Source organism: Prinia subflava, chromosome 9 (assembly GCF_021018805.1).
Source record: "Prinia subflava isolate CZ2003 ecotype Zambia chromosome 9, Cam_Psub_1.2, whole genome shotgun sequence".
Taxonomy (NCBI): domain Eukaryota; kingdom Metazoa; phylum Chordata; class Aves; order Passeriformes; family Cisticolidae; genus Prinia; species Prinia subflava.
Window position 1 is genome coordinate 11,455,019 of NC_086255.1, and position 25,460 is coordinate 11,480,478.

General features: G+C 39.2%; 2 protein-coding genes across 5 annotated transcripts in view; one reads left to right on the top strand and one right to left on the bottom strand.

Annotated features, from left to right (window-relative positions):
- Window positions 1-21,781, bottom strand: part of CFAP58 (cilia and flagella associated protein 58) — a 57,672-nt gene extending 35,891 nt beyond the window's left edge. For all 3 annotated transcript variants that reach the window (XR_010081296.1, XM_063405355.1, XM_063405356.1), the window contains exons 1-10: window positions 21,619-21,781; window positions 19,978-20,259; window positions 15,057-15,193; window positions 13,173-13,329; window positions 10,957-11,151; window positions 8,673-8,810; window positions 6,220-6,379; window positions 5,906-5,988; window positions 4,536-4,727; window positions 184-345 (exon numbers count right to left, since the gene is read on the bottom strand). Coding sequence is in view for 2 of the 3 variants with exons in the window: in XM_063405355.1 (XP_063261425.1) it covers window positions 184-345; window positions 4,536-4,727; window positions 5,906-5,988; window positions 6,220-6,379; window positions 8,673-8,810; window positions 10,957-11,151; window positions 13,173-13,329; window positions 15,057-15,193; window positions 19,978-20,259; window positions 21,619-21,627 (1,515 nt within the window). In the remaining variant the exon portion in view is untranslated. The remainder of the gene's footprint in view (window positions 1-183; window positions 346-4,535; window positions 4,728-5,905; window positions 5,989-6,219; window positions 6,380-8,672; window positions 8,811-10,956; window positions 11,152-13,172; window positions 13,330-15,056; window positions 15,194-19,977; window positions 20,260-21,618) is intronic.
- A 60-nt stretch (window positions 21,782-21,841) lies between these two features.
- The window catches only part of ITPRIP (inositol 1,4,5-trisphosphate receptor interacting protein), a 31,410-nt gene continuing 27,791 nt past the window's right edge, over window positions 21,842-25,460 (top strand). The window contains exon 1 of one of the 2 annotated variants that reach the window (XM_063405361.1): window positions 21,842-22,301. The gene's annotated coding sequence lies outside the window, so the exon portion shown is untranslated. The remainder of the gene's footprint in view (window positions 22,302-25,460) is intronic. The other variant, XM_063405358.1, reaches the window with a different exon arrangement.

Sequence of the window (25,460 nt, forward strand, 5' to 3'; positions counted from 1 at the left end):
TTTCCAGTCCAAATACAAATGGTGTAGATAAAACTTGAGGGACCTAAAACATTCATTTCCCCAAAACCCACAGGAACGAAGAAACCACTTCTGCCATCGATCCACTGAGCTTCCCTTCAACAAAATTAAATCAGGAAAAAACAAAAGCAGAGAGAGAAATACAAGGAAAATGTATCCTTTTACCTTGGCTTCAATAAGATTTTTACTGTACAGGGTCCTCTCTGCTCTTAGAGTTTCACAAAGGTTTTTTTGCTGTTTTAACTTAATCATTTGCACTTGTACTTCCTTCTCATAGTCACAGATCTGTATTTGATGTATTTCAAGATCTTTCATGTGCTGAAGGACCTGAAACAAGAGGAAAGAAATTAACGTGATTAAACCATCATCACAAGATTAGAATGATGGGACAAAGTTTGTGATTTTTGTCTAAAATGACAAGTTCAAATCTCTGTGATAAGCAGTTTTAACTACAGCTGAAAATTACTCCAGTACAAATAGAAGTTAACCTTTGTGACTTGCTTATGTGGGACAAAATTGTATTTTAATCTGATACTTACATTTTACTCAAGACTAAAACTTATAGAGGTGCACATATTTAATTTAACAACAAGGTACAGAAAGAAAATATTGCCACAGAGTGGGTGCAATAAAATCAACATAAACAGTTTCCATCAAGAATAGACAATTTATTTATGAAGCAAACCTAGATTCTGGATATTGTTTTGGATGTCAACTGTATGATAAGATGAATTAACAAATGTTTTTCCAAGAAGCCGTGCACGTGACCACAAACAGTTGATGATCACAAACTGTTCATATCTAATTACTATAATAAGGTCATTTAATGTAACTTACACTAGTTCTAAGTAAGTTGCTTCTATGAAAGGTGAAAAATAATTATGTGAAGATTACCTAAGGAGAATGGAGTACTGTAGACTATAGAAAGAAGATGATCACATGCAGTGTCAATAAACAAAAATGCAAAATTTTATAGACACCTTTATTAAGCAGTTGCTACCATAACAATTCATAATAATTGCTATGTGAGAGGGGAAAAAATACAAATAGTTGCTAATCATTATGATGAGTTTCTAAATTATTTTTTTAAAAACACAAAAGCCTTTGTCCTGCTATACAAAGCTGAAAACTGAGGAGCTCAAGGAAGCAGCATTCATATAGAATTCAGCATTAAAAAAAATAAGAAACAAAAACAATACTAAGGAGCACACATATCAAAAACAGTTTACCATGTTCACTACTCAGGAGGAGAAAACAATGCCATCCTTAAAGCTAAGAAATAAATTAGGCATTTAAAAAAAGCTGAGGAATCATACAGACAAAATCTAGAACTCCATTTCCAAATGCAGTTCATATCCCTTTCTCCTAACTCCACTTTTAAAAGTAGAGGTTTGGGCTAAAATTCATGCTTGTATGTCAAAGTACAAGAAGAAGACAAATGTTTACATCCAATAGTCAGTAACTGCAAAGTCAGTTTACAGTGTTGTCCCTTCCTCAGCAGTAAAGCCTTGGGGAGGCCTAACTATGGGGCAGGAGCTTAAATAATTAAATATTCTACCAGGTACCTCCAACCAACTTTGAAGATAGGGGAGAGCTAAATATCAAAAATTTTATTACAGAAGCAGGCATACAATTCCAGCACATTGTAGCTGTCTTCAGGTGATCCCAGGAACTGCTTACAATGCAATACAAAAATGGTTTATAACCTCCTCCTGCCTTTTCCTTTGCTGTTTAAACAATCTGCCAATAGTAATAGCACAGAGAAGAAACCAATAAGGCATGTTTTCTATCTGCACTATGGTAATCATAGGCTGGAGCAAGATTTGAAAGTAGGTCACTGCATTTGTAAGTGTTTTACTTGGTTCTGATCCAATATAAGTGCAGTAAGATTGTGGACAAAGTTTTCTGAGTTGTACTCACAGGCTACATGCTGACTTTGCTTTTTCAGGAATGATTAAACCCAAATAATTCTCTCTTATAAATACAGAAAAGATTCATGCAGTGTTTCACAACACAGCCCCGTGGGAGCCTGAGCATCCTCAACTCTTATTTAGTCAGTAGGCACACCACATCTCAGATTTGGCAGTGAGGGCCCAAAGCTAGGTATAAAAGATTTGGTATTCATAGTTTTTCTTGTATCCTCATAGATTTTTATCTGCACACTTCATTATCATCTACTACTGGTTATCTGTTTAGCTGAAATATGAACTTACCTATGAACCTACTCAATATGTCAGTAATGGTGCTGTCCTTTATTTGCTTATCCATTTTTAACCACTCCAGGAAGTGCTGCCATGGCCTTGATGATATGTCTAATGAACATCATGTTTTTCAAAAGATAATGTGAATTTAGAAAAAGAAACATATCTTTTCATTTTTCTGGATAGGTTGTTAACTGTAAACTAACATTTTAAAAGGCTTTATATGAAAAAAGCCAACATTTTAAAGAGTGGTTTTGTGACCCCTCAGAAAACATAGCCAGGGAACAGTTCAGATGGGACTGAAAGGGATATTTCACTGCCTCCTTTTCACCAGCCTAAACCTTACACAGAAAACCAACACTTCATAATTTAAGAGTTACAATTCAAAAAGGAAAAAATCTGCTAAAAGTTGTGCCCAGTAATACAGGCTACATAACAAAGAAAAACAGATGTTTTTTCTCACTCGTCCTGGCTAATCTAGAAGGAAGACTTTTAACAAGTGGCACTGACTTGAAAATAAGCAGTCAGCCAAGGCAATAGTTAGAAGAGGAAGTCAGGCAGGAATTCTCACCCCAAAAATATTTTAATGTTGTGTATATAACTTTGCAGACTCTGTTCATCAGTTAATAGTAAATGATGATTTTGGAAGATGAATTCTGCAGCTCTGTAGAGTACGTGCTGCTATAAATAGCCAGACAGCTTTCAGAGCCAGCATGGCTGCATCTCTGGGCTTAGATGGGTTGGCTCTTTTCCAGCTCTTATGCAATTCCAAAGGTGGGGTGCACCCTCCTGCAAAACCAGGTTGGCAAAAGGTGATGGCAGAGCACTGACTGGCCATACTGCCACCAGCAGCTCATTCCCCACCAGCTGTGAAATGACTCCTGCAGCTTTGACACACCTTCTCAAGTCTGAATAGGTCAAACAGTTAACCTAAATATTACCTATTTACATGATAATCCTGATCCTGTGTCTTCCTACCCTGCATTTGGACTTGACAGACAAGACTGCTGTCTCACATACTCCTGTGCTCAAAAGTGTTCTTGCTGCTCTTCACCCGTAAGCAGAGTCAGGAATTGCCCCTTTGGAAGCCAAGGAAGCCTGCCAGTCCTTTGGGAACTTGGAGTCACAATGCAGGCATGATTATACAAACTGCTCAAGTGTCACAAGCTATTTACTGAGCCTCTGCCTTATAAGAAGTGATAGAAAATTTACACCCAAAGTGGCAGGGGAAAAAAAGTAAGCAAGCAAACATTTGTCATTCTCACCCTCAAAATATTATGGGCAACCCAAAACAGAATTAAAAGAAAGAGCCTTGTAGCTCTGAGTGCTATGAATTACTCTCTGGCCCTCGTTTACAATGTTCTTAACTCATATCTACACTGTTAGAAATGCACTATGAGAGAAAGATGCAAAATATGACTTCGCAAACAAGACAAATCTCACTTTTGTGGAATATTATTTACAAGGAAATGACAAGAGGTATTCCAGGCAATAGAGCATATACCATTTCAAAATGATTTAAAAACCCCTGGACACATGAAGTTGGAAGGATAATTTTACTGTGAAAAGATAGCAAATAACTTCTGAGTTGAAATCACTTGAAAGCTAATCCCAGTAAATCAATGAGCTCCTTGCAGGGCTCTCCAGTGTGATACTCAGCAATTAATGGAACATGTTAAGAACATGTTCCTGATTTTATTCCATCAGGAATACAGTTATACATCATAATGGGCAGCAGGCAACACAAATTCTATGCAGTATTTCTCTGCAGCTGCTCCTGGAAAAACTGTTTCACAGTCTATCTTGAACATGCTGAGATGTTTTCATATAGTGGAGTAAGCCCTCAAAATGTTAAGTACCTTACAAAGATGTCAAGCACTGTTAGCTCTCACTGGCCTTGATTTTAGGACAGTGGTCATATGCAAGATAAGGCCCTTTGCAGATGAGACAGAATAATCAAAGTATAAACTTCCAACTGCATATGAGTGGGACTCATGTATAAGAAGTCAGGAGGCCTTGGTTTGAACTTCAGCCCCTCCTTCCTTTTGCCAAATGATTGCTGAGTAAGAGCAATACATGGCTGGACTCCAAGGCTCTCACAGAATTAAAAAGTCTCTCTCCCATTGATAAGGTTTCCCTAGCGAGAGCTGAAGAAGTAGCAGGTAACATGAATTGACAATAAGAAGTATTTGTACACTGTATGAAGACCACAAATCCAAGCTTTCTCCCACTGGCATGTTAGAAAATTATTGTATCATCTTCACAGTGCTGAGAGTAAGACAGGAAAGAACCCCTTGCACAAAGAGCTGTTCCTACCTTCTCTTTGAGCTCACTCGTTTCCTTGATGAAACTCTCTCTCTCCTTCTCCAATTGGTAAATAATCTTCCTTTGTTTCTGAGCTTCTATCCTATAATTTTGGATTTCTGATTCCAAGTTCTGTTTTGACTGTTCATGGAACTTCACCAAATCTATCTGCTTCTGAGTTGCATTTGTAGCCTTGATCAAGTTCTATAGGGAACAAAAAATAATGAGTCTTGAGCTGAAAATGCAACACTGTCATCACTCTGACAAAAGCACGCCATGGTCAAAGTGGATTATGGACTTTTCAAAGTTATTATTCTTTATCTAATTTTTTTCCCTTGAAATACTTGAACCCCAAATCTGATTTAAAAAAACAAAATCTCTAGCACAACTGCTAAAGAGAGCTTTTTCTGATTTGAAGTTAAAACACAAGTGTTTTAACTGCATTACAAATGCATAACTGCATTACAATGTTAACTGCATTTACAAAATAAAATTGACAGGATTGTTTACAAGTGCATATAAGTAATGACTGGAAAATCCTCACCAGCTTAAAGGCATTTTGATTGTACAGCATCCCAATAGCCAGTAACATTAACAATAAAGCCAAATATTCTTCTTTCCATATGTCTTAAATAGAAAGTTCAAGCTTGAAATTAACCAAGCTTACTTAAAAATTTTGCATAAAGAATAAAGAGAAAACATCAACATAACATCTTTACAAAATCAGCCTCCTGCTCCCACTTTAAAATTTCTTTCCCTATACCAAACAAATATTTGTTACTTGTCAAATCAGAGCCTCTGCTAGATTCAAGACACAGGACAGTGAATCTACACCAAATAAAGCATGCCAGAAATCATCTCTTAGCACCGAATTTAGTAAATAACACTTGAGGACTGCCCATAAACATGAGATGCTAGCCTGCAGTAGAAGAACCTTGGGCTGATGGGAAACAATCAGTATGAGAAATAGATCTAAAAGCAAGGATTACTACTCAAAGTCTGCCAAGCTGCAAGTGTATCAACACTCTGGTTGTTCTTTTATTAGTAAACACTTGGTTAGCCTAGATTAACACTAAATTTCATAAAATACAGAGTGTAAAAGCACAGATGTAACAAACTCTTTGGATACCAAATAATGACTTTGCATTTTGAATTCCCTGATGGTTTGTATGTTAAAACTTGGAAATCTTCTGTGTGTTTATGGATACTAACAATATTTCACTGCACAGAAAAGAAGTGGTTTGTACATCTCCTTAAGGAAATCTGAAGGATTTAATTTAATGTTATGTATTCTACATTTCTGTGTTGCTGTGAATGTTTAAGCTTACGAGCATTTCATTCTCAAGCTGTGAGGCCTATCAGCACAACCAATGCAAACTCACCTGGTTTAGCATGTCCCTTTCCCTCACAAGCCCATCTATGGTTCTCTTGTCAGTCTCTGCCTCCTTTTTGGCTGTCTCTAACTCTAGAGAAAAAGATGGAGGAAAATAAATTCTGGATTCAAACTGTACAGCTGTTAAAAATGCAGAAACTATTTAGTGGACTTTTTTAATGCCTTGACATTACATGACCAGTTCAATTAGCTGTGAACAGGTTTTACAACCCTACGTATTGGCTGATGTCAATGCTTATCTGGGTACCTAGAATAACTTAGAAGACCTCAGAAAACAGATCCACCTATCTCTTAGGCACATACCTTTCTCCAGTCTGATTATTTGATTTTTTAGCATGTTTTTTTCATGTTCTGCATCAACTTTTTGCTCCTCTGCAGTATGCAGCTTATGCTGGAGAACATCTCTTACTTTGGTTAGCTTTGAAATTTCAACGCGCATATGAGCTGCTTTGTCCTCTATCTCCTACAGAAAAGCAACAAGGAAAGGGGAGATGTCACCCTGGTTTTGAAGACTTTTCTAAGCCTTCTGTAATGTTCTTCATATTGGAGTCAGAAATTTCACCTTATCACACTTTCTACTATGAACACTGGCCATGTTTTGCTGTCTTTCATTGTTTACCTATTTCTAGGTGGGAGGAGAAAGGTGATTGACAGTTGGCTTGACCAATGTGGATTGAGAGGTGGAATTCCATCCTCCAATCCACAGGCCCCATAGGAAATGTATAAAACTGAGTTTTGTAAATAAACTCGCCCCTTTTTCCTGCTTCGCTCACCAGCGTGTCCTCGTGTGGTTCTTTCCGTGTCCACTGTGACAGGGAGAGAAAGCATACACAGAAAGAAAGAAGAAAATGATTTTTTATTTTTACTCCATGAAACTCAGGAAGAAAACATACAAGTGCTGTGGGTCAGCTGCAGAAAGTTAATTAGCTAATAAAACAGTATTTAAAATCATTTAAACAAAGCCAGCTTGGGAAAGGAAAATGACAATCAAATCTTACACTTTAATGTGGAAGATGATCAATAAAGAACCTCCAGCTGCAAATGTCACACAGCACTACCCAATTAGTCCAGCAGACTAAAACCAGGCAGCTCTATTTTCATTGAAGTACTAGGCAGTGACTGTGATGAAAAAGATATCTGCAGTGTGGTCTGATTGCATGTCCCTAAACAGCAGCTCAATACAAATCAAATAACTGGTTACTGGAAAACATAATCAATAATCACAACAGTCTTTGTCCTTTCAAGAAATAAGTGTAACTTTGTATAATTCAGTGCCACTGCTAGGTTGTACAGTGTTCCACTTAGAGCCTCAGATGCTTACTGTGAGATGGGGAATCCTGCTGTGAAGCATCCTCTGGGAGAATGGGAATCTCCTCAGCTCTTACTGACAATAACCTTCAAGAGGTTTAAGAGGACTTTGACAATTCACACTGCATAGCACTCAGCACACTTGCAGGATGGTACTGCTGGCACAATCCTTACAAAAACTGCACCCCAGATCATGACTAGGGCTCTTAAGCTTTAGTAGCTGGCTTAACTACTAACTGGGCAGTATCTTCTTTTTTTTTTTTTTTTGTTCCCAGAAGTCCATGTGCATGACTCTAAAAGTTCCATCAGCTTTCCCTGAAATCAGGATAAGGTCATAGAATCAAAATCCTCTGACACTCTAAACTCCCAGACGTAAGTCATATTTGTAAAGTTTTAAACAATGATGGTATTGGTAATGATAAAACCAGATAACCTGGAAAAGACAGTAATTTGTTTTTCAAACAGTTGAGAAAAACATTCTTCAGTTTGCCTAATAAAATACAACAGAAAGAAAGTTTCTACCATCCTCCATTAAGGATCCAAATCAGAATCATCTATGTTGTATTAGTTGTGAACTGAGCTTTTAATCTGTCAGGGGTTTGTTTCTATCAGACTAACAGTCTCTGTTGGCAAGCTTTTTATTTAGGTGAATTAGGTAAACTTAATAAAACTCAAGATAATTATTTTCTACCTAAATTTTAAAATGTTTTGTGTTTTAACCCCAATGGTGACACAAAATGCAAGATATGGTAAATAGCATAATAGCATCCAACACCTAGACATTACCCTTTGTCAAGTGCTCTCAAAGTACCCTAAAAAAGAATATGCTGGAATCCTTTAATTCTTCCTCAACTGAAATTCATCTTCTTCTGAGTTGTATAAAATGACTGTGAAGTCAGGCAATAAAACCATTTAGATCTGAAAGTAAACACCATCTTGGTTACTTATATTTAACTTTCTCAACTGATACCTGGGGGGGAAGAAATTTTAGTGTTGAAAGCAATTCCCTTCAGTGGAAACTATCCAGGACACCACTGTTATAATTTATTAACATTTTTCTATGGATTTTGGCAAAACTCAAATTACGTTAATCATTATAAGAAAGTCATTACTCTCATTTGAAGATCTCAGGACTGAAGAGACCCCATGTTTGTGACCACCTGTCCTTTTTGAACAGAGTGTGTTGAGCATTTTGGTTCATGTGTTTTATGAAACAGGAGAACAGGTCCTACATGGTCAGATGAAGGGGTTGAAGACTACCATGACCATGGTACTGCCATAGAAAGAACTGCATCCAGCATCAGCCAGATCTAGTCCAAAAACCTCTCATGTTTCCACCAAAACTACCCATGGGAAACTATCAGGACAACAACTGAAGTCATCCCTGTCCCAAGTGGTAAATGTCATTGCAATGATACAGCTGGTAGGATGCACCTTCTGGAATTTACCTTCAGCTGTGCTGTCTTCTGACCAATGTCCTTCATCACATCATCAATCATTGCATTCTGCTGCTCATTCTCTTCTTTGAGCTTGTGGTATTTCATCTTCAATTGCTCAAGTTCCTTACCAGATTTTTCATTCAAGATCTGTTAGGTTAAAGAACAATCCTATTATTTCTTCTAAATCTCATTACATGTCTACATACACCTGAAGACAGAACCTTCCTGCTGCCCAGGAGACAAAAGCTGCTGCAGACTGTCACCTAAATTGTCACTTAAAAGCCAGTCTTCTGTTTATGAACTTACTAATGCTAGTAAATATGATACATGGTCATAGTGACATGGAGAAATCATAATTTCAAGTGAACAACACATCCAGTGTCTTTCTTATTTTTTTTTTCTGGAAGCTTAGCACGTCTTTATTGCAAGTGGCAGACAGATATTTTACTTCTTGTTAGGCATTTGGCAACAATCATATAATACAGCTTGCTGCATACAATTACTGAAAATGAGTATGAGATTCAAATCACTTCAATCAGCAGAGGGCAGGTGAGCTCTGGTTTATGAGCCAGCATCCTTCATTAATGTGCTGATAACATTTCTCTGGGTACATGGTTTGCTGAGACCAGGATAAACCATTTTGGTCTTTAATTTGTCTTCAGTTAAACATCTTGAATAGTGTTTTTGTGATTTCTATATGTATTTCAATACTGGAGCTACCAGATTGATCTTCTGCTTGATGGAAATTTCTTTGCAGATATTACAGACATAAATGAGAAAAGAACAACCATCATATTTTTCACTCCTGATGAAGTCAATATATATTGTGCCCTTAAAAAACATTAAAGAAAGAGAAGCAGAATCTGGTGTAAAAACAAGGAATACTCTTTTTTTATATTGCAAATGTCAGAATAACACTGTTTAAGCCAATCCTTTATTGAGTCTTGGACAGGAGTGGGATAAAACTTATAGCAGCTGTATCAAACAATTTTCAATGTCATGCAAGAAAGGGTATTTCATTAGAAATTTCTAATAAAATAAGAATAAAAGAATAGCAGGCATAACAGACAACTACAATTCAGTAGAGACAATAACCCAATGAGATTGCAATAGCTGTGTCACCTTCTTTTGAAGATCTCTACCCTGACCCTTGCACAGCTGGACTGCCTGTGTTTTGGACAGACTTCTAGCAAAAGACCATTCAGGGCCTTCACAGACACCTTCAAGCCAGCACAGGAAAGGAAGACAATGCACAAGTCTGGTTAATTAGCCCACACACAGTACTTTATGTGAACTCTTGGTTTCCAGGACAGTTTAGATAATTGAATGTCCCCAAAATCTACACTTTGAAAGGCTGAAAGAGACTATAAAAAGGAGGAAAAATGGAACAGAACCAGGATTTGTATATACAATGTGATTGCCATGGCAGATGATGGAGCTGCCCTGAAAAGCTGCATCAAATCAGTGACATTAAAAAAATAATCATGTCTTCTCTCTATCTCTTTGAGTATTTTATTAAGACTTTGTGTTGACTAAAAATTGGTGCAGACCTCTACCTTCTCAAACCAGGGACATGAAGGGAAGAAAAAGCCATAAAAGTCATAAATTTACAAGATATACACAACTCACAAAGAAGTTTCCCTTGAGGTAGGACTGGCTTACAGTGATGAGATCTCCCCTGCCATTTACTGAAATTGCTTCTCTGAGAGTTTCCCAAAGTCAGGGGAAATGGACTGAAAACCTGAAAATTCACACACTTGCAGAACACTATGTTAGGACATGTCCAGATAAAGTTTTTAGAAACAGAATGAGGAAAATCAATCAAAAAGGTTTATGAAGACAGTTCCATGCCCTTTCACAGGCTCCAGAGGCAGATAAAAATCATTGTGGAAAAGAAGAAAGAAGGGAATGGAGGTAAAATTATTTTTACCAATGCCACTAGGCACAATCAATAGCAAAACTGGCAATATAGTCAGAAGTCCAGCGTGGCAGTCTCCTGCTCCTATAGATCATCCACGCTCTTCACGGACTGTCTCATTTGCTGTGATTTTTCAAGATGAACAATATCATTACGATCCACTACCCATTTCTGTGAGAAATCTATCTGAAATCTGTCAGCAAGCTTTGCATACTTATTAGTAAATTCATATTTATATAAAAATAAATGTTTATTAAAAGTTAATAACTTAAAATAATCTCCCTCCCTCTCCTTTCAGGAAAATCCGTTTTCTTCTTAATTACACATTTTATTCTAATCTTAGACCTGATGAACACAGTGTGCCATGTACCCTACCTTCTGCTCTCTAAGATTATTTTCTATGTTCAGTTGTTCCTCTTTGTCATTCTCTATTTGCTGCTGTAACTTCTGGACCTCAGCTTGCTTGTTATCCATTTCAGCTAGAAGATTTTTCAGCTCAGTCTCCATTTTTTCCTTCTTTTGTGTCTCTCGTAATTCCTCATTCTGACGCAGCTGGATGTCTTGCTGAAGCTGTAATAATAGAGAAGAAAGCAATTTTAAATTCTTAAACAAGTCCTCTCACCTCTCTGACAATGCTTGATTTTAAAAACAAGAGCTTCTATATTACTGCAACCACCACTACATGCCAGATCTTCTCAGAAGTAATAACATTTTCTATGGATTGAATAGAAATTCTGCATGAGGACCCTATTTACTGATGACAAAAATTTGTTAAACACCACTCAGTTCACCCAGACAAAAGGGTCTGCTACAGTTCAAACATAAAAGCATTCCTGTGGAGATGCAATGGCACAAATGTCTTTACTGTTGTAAGTTACTTGCAAAGTGGTACTTTCTAAATACAGCATTAAAATTAATTGGGGCTTGATGTTGTACTGCAAGGGTTTTTCTTTTTATTATTCTCTCTGACTGGCTGATATTAAAGGAAAGAGAGAGATGTCAGACTAGTGGTCATTTTCACAACTGGTCTCAGTCTTTCTACTCTCAAAGTTCCTGTGTAGGAACTTTGAAAGAGGAAATTTTTCTCATATTTATTAGACTGTCTTGTGACTCCTGCTCTCTCCCTCCACAAAAATTTGATGGAGCAGAATCAGCACAGAGGAGACACAGGGGGCTGATCCATATGGAAATATTCAGTTCAGCCAGGGACCAGCAATTGAAAGGTTCTTTGCTTGAGGATTCCTCCCCCTTTGAGCCCACAGATGAAAAGTTGCCAGAACTGACAGGGCCTTCAACAGGATCTTCAAAGAGACATTGTCATTTAAGCAGCCTGAAGTGGAGAATAATTTCATACTGGGAGAATGGGAGATGATTACAAATGCTGTAACAATTCTGTAAATTTAAGGGTTGATTAAGTGAGTATCAGAAGATTAAGGCTGCCAAGATTCAACAAGTTTTGACTCCTTTCTCTCATGCCCACAATGCTGTCAGAAAAACAAAGGATTTATATTCTCTTCTAGTACATTCCTAGTCATCTGCTTTAGAAATGGAAACAATTTCTATGCATGAAACCCAGACTGATCATTACTTTCCTATTTGTGATTTATAAAAAACTGAAAGCCAAATGCTCCTTCTACCTCTCCTCTGTTCCTTGTTTAAGTGTGGTTTTCTACTCTTCCTTTCTTCTGGTGTCTTGCTCCAGCCCCTACTTATATTCTGCTTTAATTCTTTCATTTCTCATTATTATGCTTATATGTTTGATATATCAGAGTTCTGTATCCCATCTCCCATCTTTTTCCATTCACTGGCTATTCCACTGATCCAGCCTTCTCTGTCTCTAGCTGCTCTAAACATTTCAGGAAAGTCATACATATTGATCACAAAGAACAACTGTCTAATCAGGTGGTCAGAAAAACAGAAAGCCTGATCATGTAAAGCTGAGATGGGAGTATGACTGCTCTTTTTTGACAACTGTGTGGTGAAAAATCTAAGCTGAAAAACAGTAATCCAGAATCAGTGTACAGAAGAAAGTAGGAGGTCCCTAGCCATGAAAAAAGTAAGGATATGGAAAAGCTTCACATAAAGAAGAGGAGAGAAAATAACTTCATTATTTTTTAAGTCTTTTTTAAGATTTTGATACATTCTTAAAAATTATGGTATCTCATAGTATGTCAACCACTGCCAACAGCAAAAGACCAAGAATCTCCATTCCAGGTCTATGTTCTAAGTGTCTCTTTCAAGGCATAAGGATTTACAATACAGAAAACATCCATGTTTTCTTCATCCATGAAGAAAACATTTCTTCAGCATTAAAGATGATTACAATCCACAAAAACCAGCCTTGGTCTCGCTGGGGTATTGGGAAGCTATGGAAGCAGCTGGCACACAACAATACACTTTGCAAAGTACATAGCCTAGAACTACAGAAAAAATATAAAAGTCATTCACAGCAGAGTCCATTAGAGGACTCCTGAAAATGTTTAAGATGCAAAAGAACAGGTAGGAGTGTACTTAGTCACTGGAGATCAATTGCAAGTGTGGAGAAAGGCTCAGGACAAAGCCTAAAATCACCATCTGGTGATAGAACAGACCTGCAAAATGGATTGCTCTGCCTCGTTTTTTGCCTTTTCTGTTTCCTGCTGCTGCTCTGTGATTTCAGCGAGACTTTGACGCAACTGCACAACTTCTGACAACAGCTGGTCTCGCTCCTCTGTTATCTCTTCTTGAAATCTTAGCAAATCCTCAACACTGGAAGCAAGGAAACAATAGTCAAGCAGTGTCACAGGCCATTTCTGTTCTTCCTCCTATGCCAGAGAAAGACTTGAGAGAAAGAGAAGTTTAATTTTTTTTTTCATTTCAAACTCCTCTGTATTAAGACTGATGGTCAATTGAATTATATCCTTTATTGACTGTGATGAGAGTCATCATCAACCAAGTCAAAACTCTTACTTGTTGTATCACATCCTCATGGGTCTGAATAAACCTTCCCTTTCCCAGAAAGGTAAGAGGGAAAAAAAATCCCTCTTCTATGCCCACTGCAAAATTAGTCTGGGACCAAAAATGTTACACTGTTGCAACCAGTCTCTCTGCAACTTACCTGACTGGACACCAAACTGAGTTACGTCTTACATCACATAATGTAAAAATAAAAACTGACTCTCTGTTTTGACACATTTACAGTATGAAAGGAAGTCCAAGCTCGGTCTTAAAAAGCAGCCTAATTGCTCTAAAAGATTATAAGGTTTTCAAGGCTGAAATCTGCAAAGAAGGTATTTAGTCTCATGGCCTTGTCACTGGATAGGGAATTTCAGCACGGAGCTGGAGGGCAATACAGAGGGAACTTCAAGAAGAAATTGTGAGCTGGCAGGTCTCAGCAGAGACTCTGGGCAGAGCTGGAAACAGGAGTGAGGTGTTGGCAAAGTAGCAGCTCCTGGCTCTTGCAGGAAAAGGCAAAAAGCAGCCAGAGAGAGAAGACTATAAGGAGAGTTATACTAGGGGGAGGTTGAAAGACCAAGCTTTTATATCCAAGGAAAGCTGTTAAACAGGTCCAGAACATTTCAGGGACAGAAGGTGAAGGAGTGGATTTCTCATGGACCCAGGTGGTTCATGTGTGCCACATTCCTTGGAGGGGGAAGTGTCTGAGCACGCTGAAGACTTCCTGTGTTTGCAGCCTGGACACACAGAGAGTGCAGAGACGAGCAAATCCCATACATATCCTGCATGCTATTATAAATAAATACCTTAAACAGTGTGAAAATTTCAAGCCATAATCAGGAGAGCCAACCACCAGCCATTTCAGTAGAAAGTGCACAGGCTACATGGTCAATACACTTAATCTTACCTTTGAGTTTAACTTAATGTTACAGCATAAGCAGTCTCTGAGGACCTGATACTACAAACAGTAGATTCTGAAGAGCTTCTAAGCAGCTCCAGAGGATGATTATTATGCACAATGCAGTGGCTTAGAGGCTCCATCTCAGACTAGGTCCCTCTATGCATGTTTGGTTAAAAAAAACCAAAGTATCATCTTGAAAGTGTATAAATATAAATACAAACAAGAGCACAGACAGTATTGAAGCCTTCTAACAAAGCTAGGAACAGAAGAGAAATCAAGTGTCCTGAATTCTTGATTTATCTACTTGACCTTGCTGCTGTGAAATGTAAAAATGTTGACAGGATCCTATTCTCAAAGTATGCTGAGGGGTTTGTCAGATAAAACAATATGACACATACTGAGAAAGTGCATAGTATTCATTTTATTTGATCTCTCAGCTTAATCCAATGCTGAATGAACTCAGTCAGAGCCTGATTCTGTACTTGCTCACTGCATAAACACACAGGCAAATAAATGTGTATTCACGAGAAAAGGAAAAGGCAGAAATGATCTCTGTTTTCTACTGTGTCTACATGGCTACACAAGGTATAGAATAATAGAAAATCAGATCAGGCTTTCCCTCTCCCTGAGGAAAACTTACTTGTAGTCCTGTCCAGTTCTTTCCTTCATTAAATTATTTAGCTGTGAAATTTCCTTTTTCAGTGAATCAATCGTTTCCTTAGTTTTCTGTTCCCGTTCATAGCCTCTATCCACCATTTTCCAGGCCTTTTCAAGCTCCTAGGAATGAAATGGAAAAATAATTACATAAATTAAATTGAGTTGAAAAATAACCACAAATTAGAAATTAATTGCCTTGCATTTTGCTCAGTTGAGAAAATAGATTTTTGTGCTTTTTCATGATTAGGTTCACAACAATCCCCTTCACATGGTATCTTTTGTTTTGGCTGAGGACATAGCAAACATTTTGAGCAATTCAGGCTAGGCCAATTTACACCAGAAAAGCTCTAATACATTTTCTTTAACACACAGATCTGAACATTATTAAATCTCACTCTATGAGGCATTGATCACGTGAGTACCACCAATATCAGTAAATATTTACTGATAATTCAGTGCCCACAAAGGTATCACCAGCTTAAATAGCTCATGCCTGTAAAATTCCTATTAGCTTTTAGGACAATGAGCATCTAATTTGATTTGGATGAGAAAAAGATGTTACTCAACTTTTCTGCCTCTCTGCTCATTTTCATCTGTGAGGACCTAGTGTAATTTGATTTTAACTACTTATTTAGACAAGGCACAATTCTAATGAAATTTTAGCACATGGAGTTACTTAAATGTGTCCCTCTCACAAGCCTAGGGTTTGATACCCACAAACAGCATAGGGGAGGAGGATTCACTTAATTTTTTAACTTCTCTGCCTCTCCCTCCCTTGAATCAGAGCCTTATGAATTTAAAAAAAAAAAAAAAAAAAAAAAAAAAAAAAAAAAAAAGGCTTATTCCTTGCTAGGTTCAAATGAAGTTCCTATAATTTACCATTTCTGGAATCCTGTGCTAAAAAAAGAGCCATAAACTCAGCAAGTGACTGGAGTGGAAGAAAAGTTCCTGAAGTCTCAGTAAATAATGCAGATACCACTTTTGCACTAGAAGTCCCTGAGCTTCAAATCACAGCATGATGTTGTTTTCTCAGCTGGCTCCTCGCAGAGTTCTGGACTTCATGGACTTGTACAGATTTAGACCCCAGTTCTACATTAGCTCTTGGGTCTCCCCACGGAAAGCCAAACAGAAGCATGATTATATCAGGCCATAATATCCCTTTAAAACACTACTTACAACACATGAAATTGAGGCAGGAAAAAAATACTTTAGAAACCATCTCCTCAATGTAGAGAACAAAATAAAATAATTTAATTTATATCAAATTGTTTACAGAAATTCTTTATTATAATTGACATCTCTGTTTCTGAAAAAAAAACCAGCCCTATTTAACATTAAACTCTACATTATGACACCTATGTTATAGTATATTGTTAATATACTTATGGAACCCTTAAAAATCAAATATATGTAATATTTAGTTGTTCACTGCCTAAATTAAAATTTCAAAATATGGAACTAGCAGAGTCGACAGGCTACCAGATTTTGCTGGAAGATAACACCAAGTATAACATCTGCAGCCTCTTCAGACTGCAGAGGGAATACATTTCCATTTTATTCAATCAGCTAGCTCAGCATATCCAAATTTGAGAAACCATCTGGAACATAAAGATCAGAAATTCTTGCTCTTCCTTTTTTTCCACACATACTAATAAAGAGTTAAACAATGGGCTTTCCTTGCTCAGAAATTCTGAAAATTACAGTCAATTAAACTCACTACCTACAAACAGTATTTTCATTACTTAATAAATTACTTAGTTCAAAATTTAGCTTGAAAAATGTGCTTTTTCACTTATGCATCAAGCATTTTTAAACAGTTTTATATATAAAATCAATTTTATGTCATACATTTTGAGTTTTAATTTCCATTCAATGCAGCAATGATCATATATAAAGCATTAAGTATTATCTGGTAAATTATAAGTTTTTCATTCATTAATATCTTACAAAAATGCTCAATTCTGAAATTTAAATAAATGCATGTTGGGCTGAAATAATGGCACAAAGACACAGTGGATCATGTTGACTAGCAGAAAAGCATAAAATATAACTGTAAGTAGACACGTTCCACATTTGTCAACCAGTAAGAGGCAACCATCCTTCCTCTAGAAAAATGCAAATTGAAAATAAGATTAAAGCTGATTACTTAAATCAGAGTTTCCTGCTGGCTGATTAGAAGGTGATTAAAATTGGTGAATTAAATCATTACGATTTGAGTTTTGGGGAATAGAACTGGGGAATAAAAGCAATACAGCCTCTGAAAGGTTTTAGTGGGTTCAGAGAGTCTTTTGTTCTGATGAGTGTTTGCAAAAGGGATCTCTTGAAGTCAATGAGGCCATTCAGATAAGCACTGATTTCAAGTCACCCTAAGCTGTCCTTTTTGAACTTTATCTTTGGTGCGTAGAAACAATCTGTATTGAATTTGTATTGATAATACCAATTGTTATCAATAAAGTAAGAAGACACGGGTGATGGCCAGACTAATAAGCAAAATATAAATAAAAATTTTCTACAGACTTCAGCATCAGCAAAACACGTGGTGATTACTGTACAAGATAGGTAGCATGCAGTCTGTTGCATGATTAAAGGAAGTACACTGGATGTTTGCTGTTAGAATCAGTCAAAAATCTCTGGAGAAGTACTGAACTCTGGAACTTGTGAAGCAGAACTTATGAAGTGTGACTGCTTTACTTTACTTTCATTAAATACCCCAAAGATGACATCAGTTTCATTGCTCAGAAACTGAGAGTTAATGAAAGGCTTTCTTATATTGGATTGATACGCCTGGAAATTGAAAACTTGGTAATTTCAAGCAGAGCAGTACAAGCTCCTATAAATTCCTCTTCTAGCATTCTTCCAGTGCAGACTCGTGGATCAGTGTCCCTAGGCATGAAAAACAGAATTGTATTCCTTTCATGATTAGCTCGGCCCTTTGCTCCTTTGATATGACTGCAAACAGCAGATTGTTATGTCCAGTTTATTAAAACTACAAAACAGATCCTTTAACCACCACCTGAGAGTTAACAGCTATTGATTATCACTGACCCACATCCTATCCATGTGCTTAACCCCTGCCCCAAACAAACCCTACTGATTACAAAGAGACTTCACATGGAGAAAATTTTTTCTTCTGCAATTTTTACTTCTTACCCTAATGACCCATCAAGTCACCAAGATTTAGGGGCTTAATTTGGAGCAACTATACCATTTTTACAGGAACAGCCCCATCAGGATTCTTTTATGGTTTATAAATAATTAAATTGTGGGATAGATTATTTGTTTAATTTAGCACTGAAGAATATCATCTTGGCTACTTTAGCACTTGAACTTCCTTCACCACTTAGCCTGGATACACGTGAAGTCCATTTTTTGAATGTTAACAAAATTGTAGTGAAATACCACAGCTCTAATAGAACTTTCCTTCAAAAAGAAGGATATTATGGTCTATAAAGGGTTTACCAAACAAAACCTCAAACGAGACATGAACATTTTAAACAATATCCAAATAATTCCTGAACCTTTAAGAGAAGGAGTAATTCTCATAACCAAACTGAAAAACTATCAGCTGTATACTTGGCTCACAGCACACCACCAGAAATGCAATGTCCAGTGTTGTGCATAGCACAATCATATTTTCAAGCAGCTTTTTCACTGGAAAATCACTTAATAGGTTCAACAGCAGGCAGTATGGTTCAGTCATTCCCTGCTTGAGCTTCGAAATAGTTGCTGAAATTGGAAAGGCTCTTATTTTCCCAACATTTCCAATCTTAGTTTTATGATGTTACCAAGACAGTGTCTCCTCAGTTTGGGAATGTCTTGAAGGATCACCTCTCCTACTACTCTGTTCACACACAGAGTATTGCCATGTAATAGCAAAAAGGAAATTATAAGGATCAGTTTGGTTCCTGATGTTCATCTACCAGGTTTCGATTGGCAGCAGTGAAAATCAACATTTTCCACACTTTTTCTCCTCCTTGAAGAGGCTTTGGGCAGTACCATGGGTTCGCAAGCTGCAGCCATGGGATGACAGTGCTGCTATTTATATTTACTCTGAATGTATTTTCTTCATAATTCTAAGGACAAGAAACTTCACTTCAAAGAACTTCTATTTCTGTAATGCTCAAAAATTACTCTGGATTGCTACACAGACTTTATTTTACTGGAACAAAACACTTTATTGTAAGGCACAGAGGTTTCCCAACTAAGTGCTAAATTAAAGCCTATCTAGGTATCACAAAACTAAGTTTTTAAACCATCAGAATGAAGAAGTTCCACATACAGTCTTATGATCACTTGGCAGTTTTAGGTTTCTGACAGTAAAAATTCACTGTAAGCCTAAAAACATCAATTGCTTTTAGTGAACCAAACACTTTGATATGACCGAGTTTAAATCAGTAATAACAAACAACACATCAGAGTGAATTGGTGAAATCACACTGAAATGCTATATAGGATTCCTTTTCAAAAGCACTGTGAAACATTTATTTATATAAGTTGTCACTTCCCTGGCCTAAAATCCGTACTTCAACAAAAAGTAGATTTTTTTATGTTCTGGCAATAGTTAACAACAAAGCAGCCTTTCAAAAGTATTAATGAATCAAAAACTGTACATTAAGTTCAAATCGTGCCATTTTACAGAGGGAAAGCTTAAACAAAAACTATTAGTGAGTACTTGAAAGCTGGTTTAATGCAAATAAACACTGAATTTGTCTGAGTCCTGTAAATATATCAGGCTGAGCAAACAAAGAAAAAGCAGAGATTAAACAACTGCTCTAAGCCAGCTCTATGCTTAACCCCCCAGGTAGTCCTCTACATAAAATCAAGTGTTCATAGAGGTGCTTTTCTTATTACCATGTTTTTCATTAATGATTCCAGATTATATTTCATTCTATTCAAAACTTTACCGACTTCAACGATGATATTGTTTCCCCATCATCATGAGTGAGTTTGGTGAGCACAGCCACTTTAGATGACTTCTCTGCAAGCTCAGCACTCAGCTTCCTGCATTTCTCCATGAGATGCTTTTCATTTTCACGAGACTTCTTCATAATAGCAAGGAGGTTCTCATATTCGACACGGAATTTTTCCAGAGCTTCATCTCTGTTCAGTATACTGATGAATTCCTGGGAGTCTTTTTCCAGTGCTTCAAAGGCACTTTCTTCTAGGTATGGTTTGTCAGACTTTTCCTGAGTAAAATAATCAACAAACAGGAAGAATTCAACATCTCACTTATGACCCCAGAATATAAAAATGTAATATACTGGGTGTATAACTAAGAAATCATGGCAAAATTTTCAGTAATAACAGTTCTTTTGCTAGCATATAATATGCATGTTGTAGGCTATTTTTCAAACACATCTCCCCCAATTTTACTGAAATAACTTGTACTTTACCAGTCAGAGTTCTTGTAATTGAGTCTCACAACTGCTTTAAAGATAAGTCTATAAAATACCATCATTGTGATAGTGTTTGAATAATACATCAACTACCAAGGAAGACCAGTATTATAGCCCTAATTCTGCCCAGTTCTCTACCCTCTAAAGTCTGATTAGTTTATGATTTCTATCCAGATAGTGCCAGACACTTGCAGAGAAGCACGTCTGAAAGCTCCAGTAATGCCAACACAATCCAGCCCTTCCTCTGTGGGAAATGGTACTGTTAAACCTTAAACTAAAGGTATTTTTTATCTAGCTCAGTTCTGATGCCAAACCCTTACAAATGCACCTCTGAGGTGGTCTCACTAGGATAGGGAAGCAGCTCTCCTGTCAGCAGGAAAACACGAAGAGCAACTTTAACACTGCAGCCCTTGCTCTGGCCAACATCAAAGAACAATCCGAGCTATGAACTGAAACTTAGTGCATCCCTCCTCCACACCTGCTCTGGGACTCACGGCTTTCTCCTCATTCCATCCTCCTCTCCAAACCACAGAATCACAAAATGGTTTTGGTTGGAAGGGGCCTTAAAGATCATCACATTCCAACTCCCTGCCATGGACCTTCCACTAGACCACATTGCTCAGAGCTCCATCCAGCCTGGCCTTGAACACTTCCAGGGACGGGACAGCTGCAACTTCTCTGGGAAACCTGTGCTAGCTCCTCACCACCCTCACAGTAAAGAATTTTCTCCTAATGTATAATCTAAACCTACTCTCAGTTTGAATCTGCTCCCCTCCGTCCTGTCCCCACTACCTGTTCTTGTGAAAAGCCCCTCTCCAGCTCTCTAGTAGGCTCCCTTCAAGTACTTCAGTCTTGATCGTGTTTGTGATTGTAAACAGAATTAAAACAGGAGCAGTAATGAGGGGGGAGGCAGGGCGGGAATCACACCCATGATCTTACATATAGCAGCTGCTCCTAAAATTTAAGAGTTGTACCCTGGGTACAAGTAGCCTGACTGCTCCTACTTTCAACACAGGCCATAACCGAGCTCTGCTCACACAGATGACATAAAGGTGGTGTATGGCTACAGACGGTACACAGGCGATGTTGTTGGGCTTGTCTTGAGGTGCAGAGGACAGGCAGGGACGGGAGGGGCAGGTTACAGGTTACCTCAGCCATGCTGCCGTCGGGTGGAGGTGGCGGGCTCGGTGCAGAGGGGCGGTGCCGGTGCCGGTGCCGGTGCCGGGAGCAGGGGCGGTGTCAGTGCCGGTGTCAGTGCCGGGGGCAGGGGCGGTGTCAGTGCCGGTGTCAGTGCCGGGGGCAGGGGCGGTGGCGGTGCCAGGGCGGTGCCGGTGCCGGGGGCAGGGGCGGTGGCGGTGCCAGGGCGGTGCCGGTGCCGGGGGCAGGGGCGGTGTCGGTGCCGGTGCCGGGGGCAGGGGTGGTGGCAGTGGCGGTGGCGGCCCGGGCCCGCGGCGGTGCCGGGGCCGCTGCTCGCAGCCAACGCCGCTGCGGTATCGTAGCAACGGCGGCGGTGCGGGCGGGGCCGTCAGCCCAGGGCCCAGCGGCGGCCTGTGCGTGGATGGCCCCGGTCACCGAAGGGTGACTTGTCCTCCAAAACCTGCGTGTCCATCTTGCTGCTGAGTTCGGCCGTCGGGGATTTTAACCAAGGACACCGAGGAATGTTTCCCCTCTGAGCCCGAAGGCTCCGTGAGCGGAGCAGCTCAGTGCGGCCGGCAGGGCGGGCCAGCTCACCACAGAATTGTTCGGGCTGGACGGAGCTCCGGTGATCAGCCAGCCCGAGCGCCCTGCCAGGGCAGGGTCACCTGGATCAGGTGACACGGGAATGTCTCCAGGTGGGTTTGGAAGGATTCCACAGAGGGAGAACTCAGGTCCTCCCTGGGCAGCCGGTTCCAGTGCTTTGCCACCCTCTATGGAAATGAATTTCTTCCTCACGCTGAGGTGGAACTTCTTGTGGTTTAGTTTATGGCCACCGCTCCTCATCCTGTCACTGGGCACCACTGAAAAGAGCCTGGCACCAAGCCCTTGGCACCTGCCTTTGAGACATTTATGTGCATTTATGATGAGATCCCTGTCAGTCTTCTCTGTTCTCTCGGACTGAACAGGCCCAGCTCCTGCAGTCTCTCATCATACAAGAGATGCTCCAAACCCATCCTCATCTTCATGGCCTCCACTGGGCCTTTCCAGTAGCTCCTGGTCCTTCTTGTACTGAGTCCACTCAAGTGGAAGGCACTAAACAGGAATTTGTGCAATTTGGGGGCACAAACTGTAGAACCACGGAATACACTGGGTAGGAAAGGACCTTAGAGATCAACCCCATTGCCATGGGCAGGGGCACCTTCCACTATCCCAGGTTGCTCAGAGCTCCCTCCAGACTGGCCTGGAACACTTCCAGGGATGAGGCATCCACAACTTCTCTGGGCAATCTGTGCCAGTGCCTCATCACTCTCACAGTAAGGAACTTGTTCCTAATATCCGATCTAACCCTACTCTTCTTCAGCTGAAGGCCATCTCCCCTTGTCCTGTCACTACATGCCAAATGGCATTTGGAGCCTGATTTCTGCCTTATCATCGTACCAAATTCCTCACAGTAGCCTGTCTGTGCATGTGGATGGGTTGGCACAGTCTGTGGTGCAGGGAAAGGGGAGGCAGGACACCAGCTCTGCTTCAGAGCTGTGCTTAAGGATCAGCTGCTGCTGTTCTCTCCACCCCCAGCTAACCCCTGAAATGCTGGGGTTTATCTCTCTAAGCACACAAATTGTTCCATCTGATAGCTTTTTAGGGCAGGGAATGTACTGTACCATGTACATTCTCCCTAGCAGCATGGACGTTGGTTAGGACCTTAAAGTACCACTTGAAACAAATAATGATGATGGAAAACTTTTTCTCTTGCTGGTTTAATGAAGCCTGAATTGTAGCACTTCATTTTAGCGAATACGTGGCAAAATAGGCAGTTTCAAATGGATGCTTTCAAATGGTCTGATTTTACCATTAGAACTGGAGAATAATACATATTTTATAATGTATTCTTTTTATGTGTGACTTAATTTACAAAATATCCTATACACTGAAACATTCAATCATTTCAATGCACACTTCTAAAAAAAATCAATGAAGTTCCTTTTCTAAGTTTTGTACTCCTCTTTTTCCTCATTTTCTTTTGTACTGATGTTTCTTACATAATAAAATTACTAGGAAGATGATTATGATAAATCCCTTGATTCTAGGATTTCAGTTCTCAAGAGGCCCAAACTTCTAGACCTTTAACATAAAACAACTGCACATGTAATTAAATATCAAATGGTATGATTTTAATTTTGTGAGCAAAATACTGCTGGAGGAAGGGTACATGCTCAGAATTTTAAAAAAGAATATTATATGATGAAAAGCCTTCCAGTTTACATCTCAAATATATAACTTTGATTTTTTTATACTGTTTCTTATGTCTTTAAAAACAAAACAGGAGTGGAAGGGAGACAGTCACCTTTGGGTTTCAGGTGTCTTTCATGTGTCTAAAAATTATACCCATTTATTAAGACATTGCCATGAGCTTCCTGGTCTGGTTGAAAATGTCTCTGTTCACTGCATAGGATGAGCCTAGAAGACCTTTAAAGGCCCCTCCCAACCCAAACTAGTCTGTGATTCTACTCTTTATGTTTTTCAAAACCCTGATGATCTTTGTCCTCTGAGACTGTGTGACTGTATAGACTGATCTTCATGACAACTTCCATTTGAGCTAAATTCATTCAAATTCTGCAAGTTCACCCTCATGATAGCTGCATCTCTAACTGCAGTGCAGACATAGTGGGGTGAGTGTTAGTTGTCCATGATAACTCATGGAAAAGCCCATTTTTTAAAAAAGCCTTAAAACATCAAAACTCATAGCATACAAGTATGACCAGGACAAAAATCTGTGTGACTGTGAAGACTCAAATATTCACATTGAATTAATTCTGCAACACATTATATTAGCAAGAGGACGCCTGAACAGCTTCATAAATAAGGAGCTGCACTGACACTCAAGAGGACACTTGAGTTTCTGACCTTGGCAAGAATTTACTTTAGCTCAGGACCAGTCACTTAAAATTCCCTGTGCTCGAGATTCATCAGTGAAGTGTAAATAATCACATCTGCCCTCCTGCAATGGAGCTGTGACTGCCGTGGCTATAAATTATGCACTCATGTCATAGAGAGAACCTCTGGAAAAGGTGGAGCTCTTTGAGTGGGATGACTTTTTAACTCTCCCTTTTAAGGTGAGGATATGTCCCCAGCCCTGCAAAAAACTTTCTGCTAATAAGAGAAAAAAACTCCAACGGCCACAGAAGAAAAAAAAAAAAAAAGTAAATAAAAACAAATAAATCTCCATTAATGGCAAGGACAAGCCAGACCTAGAAAGTTCATTGAAAAAAAAAGTTATTTATTTCCCTGAATGTCTTTGTTCAAGAGACATATGCACCTTATGGTAAATAAGCAGAATCACCTGTCTCGCCAGCTGCATAAAAGAGTTTTGTATCAGCAGGGTGTGTTGTTGTGCAGGCAGAAAGGGTTGCTGGAGAAGAAATGTTTGCTCACTGATTTATTTGATGTCACAACCCTTACACAGTTAATTTACGGCATGTTTTAAACTGTAGTGGCATGAAAGTGATAAGCCATTACTTCCTGAATGTAGCGATTTATGGGCTGCTGCAGAGATACAAATAATAAAGTAAAATCTCATCATAAGATGACCCAGGAGTATGTAAGCCATTTGGGGCAGGGGGGCCCATAACAGCACGTTGTCTTCTGGAAAGTGTGAAAGGAGCCCTGAGGCCCCTGGGCGGTAAGGACAGGATGAGTGACAAGGGAAGCTCCTGCCAGTCCCGTCCGGAGGCGTCGGGAGGCGGCAGCACCGCACCACGGCCGCGTCCGCCGAACCGGGCAGCGCGGCCACAAACATCCCCAGCACAAACACCGGCTACAAACATCCCGTAACACCGGCTACAAACATCCCCAGC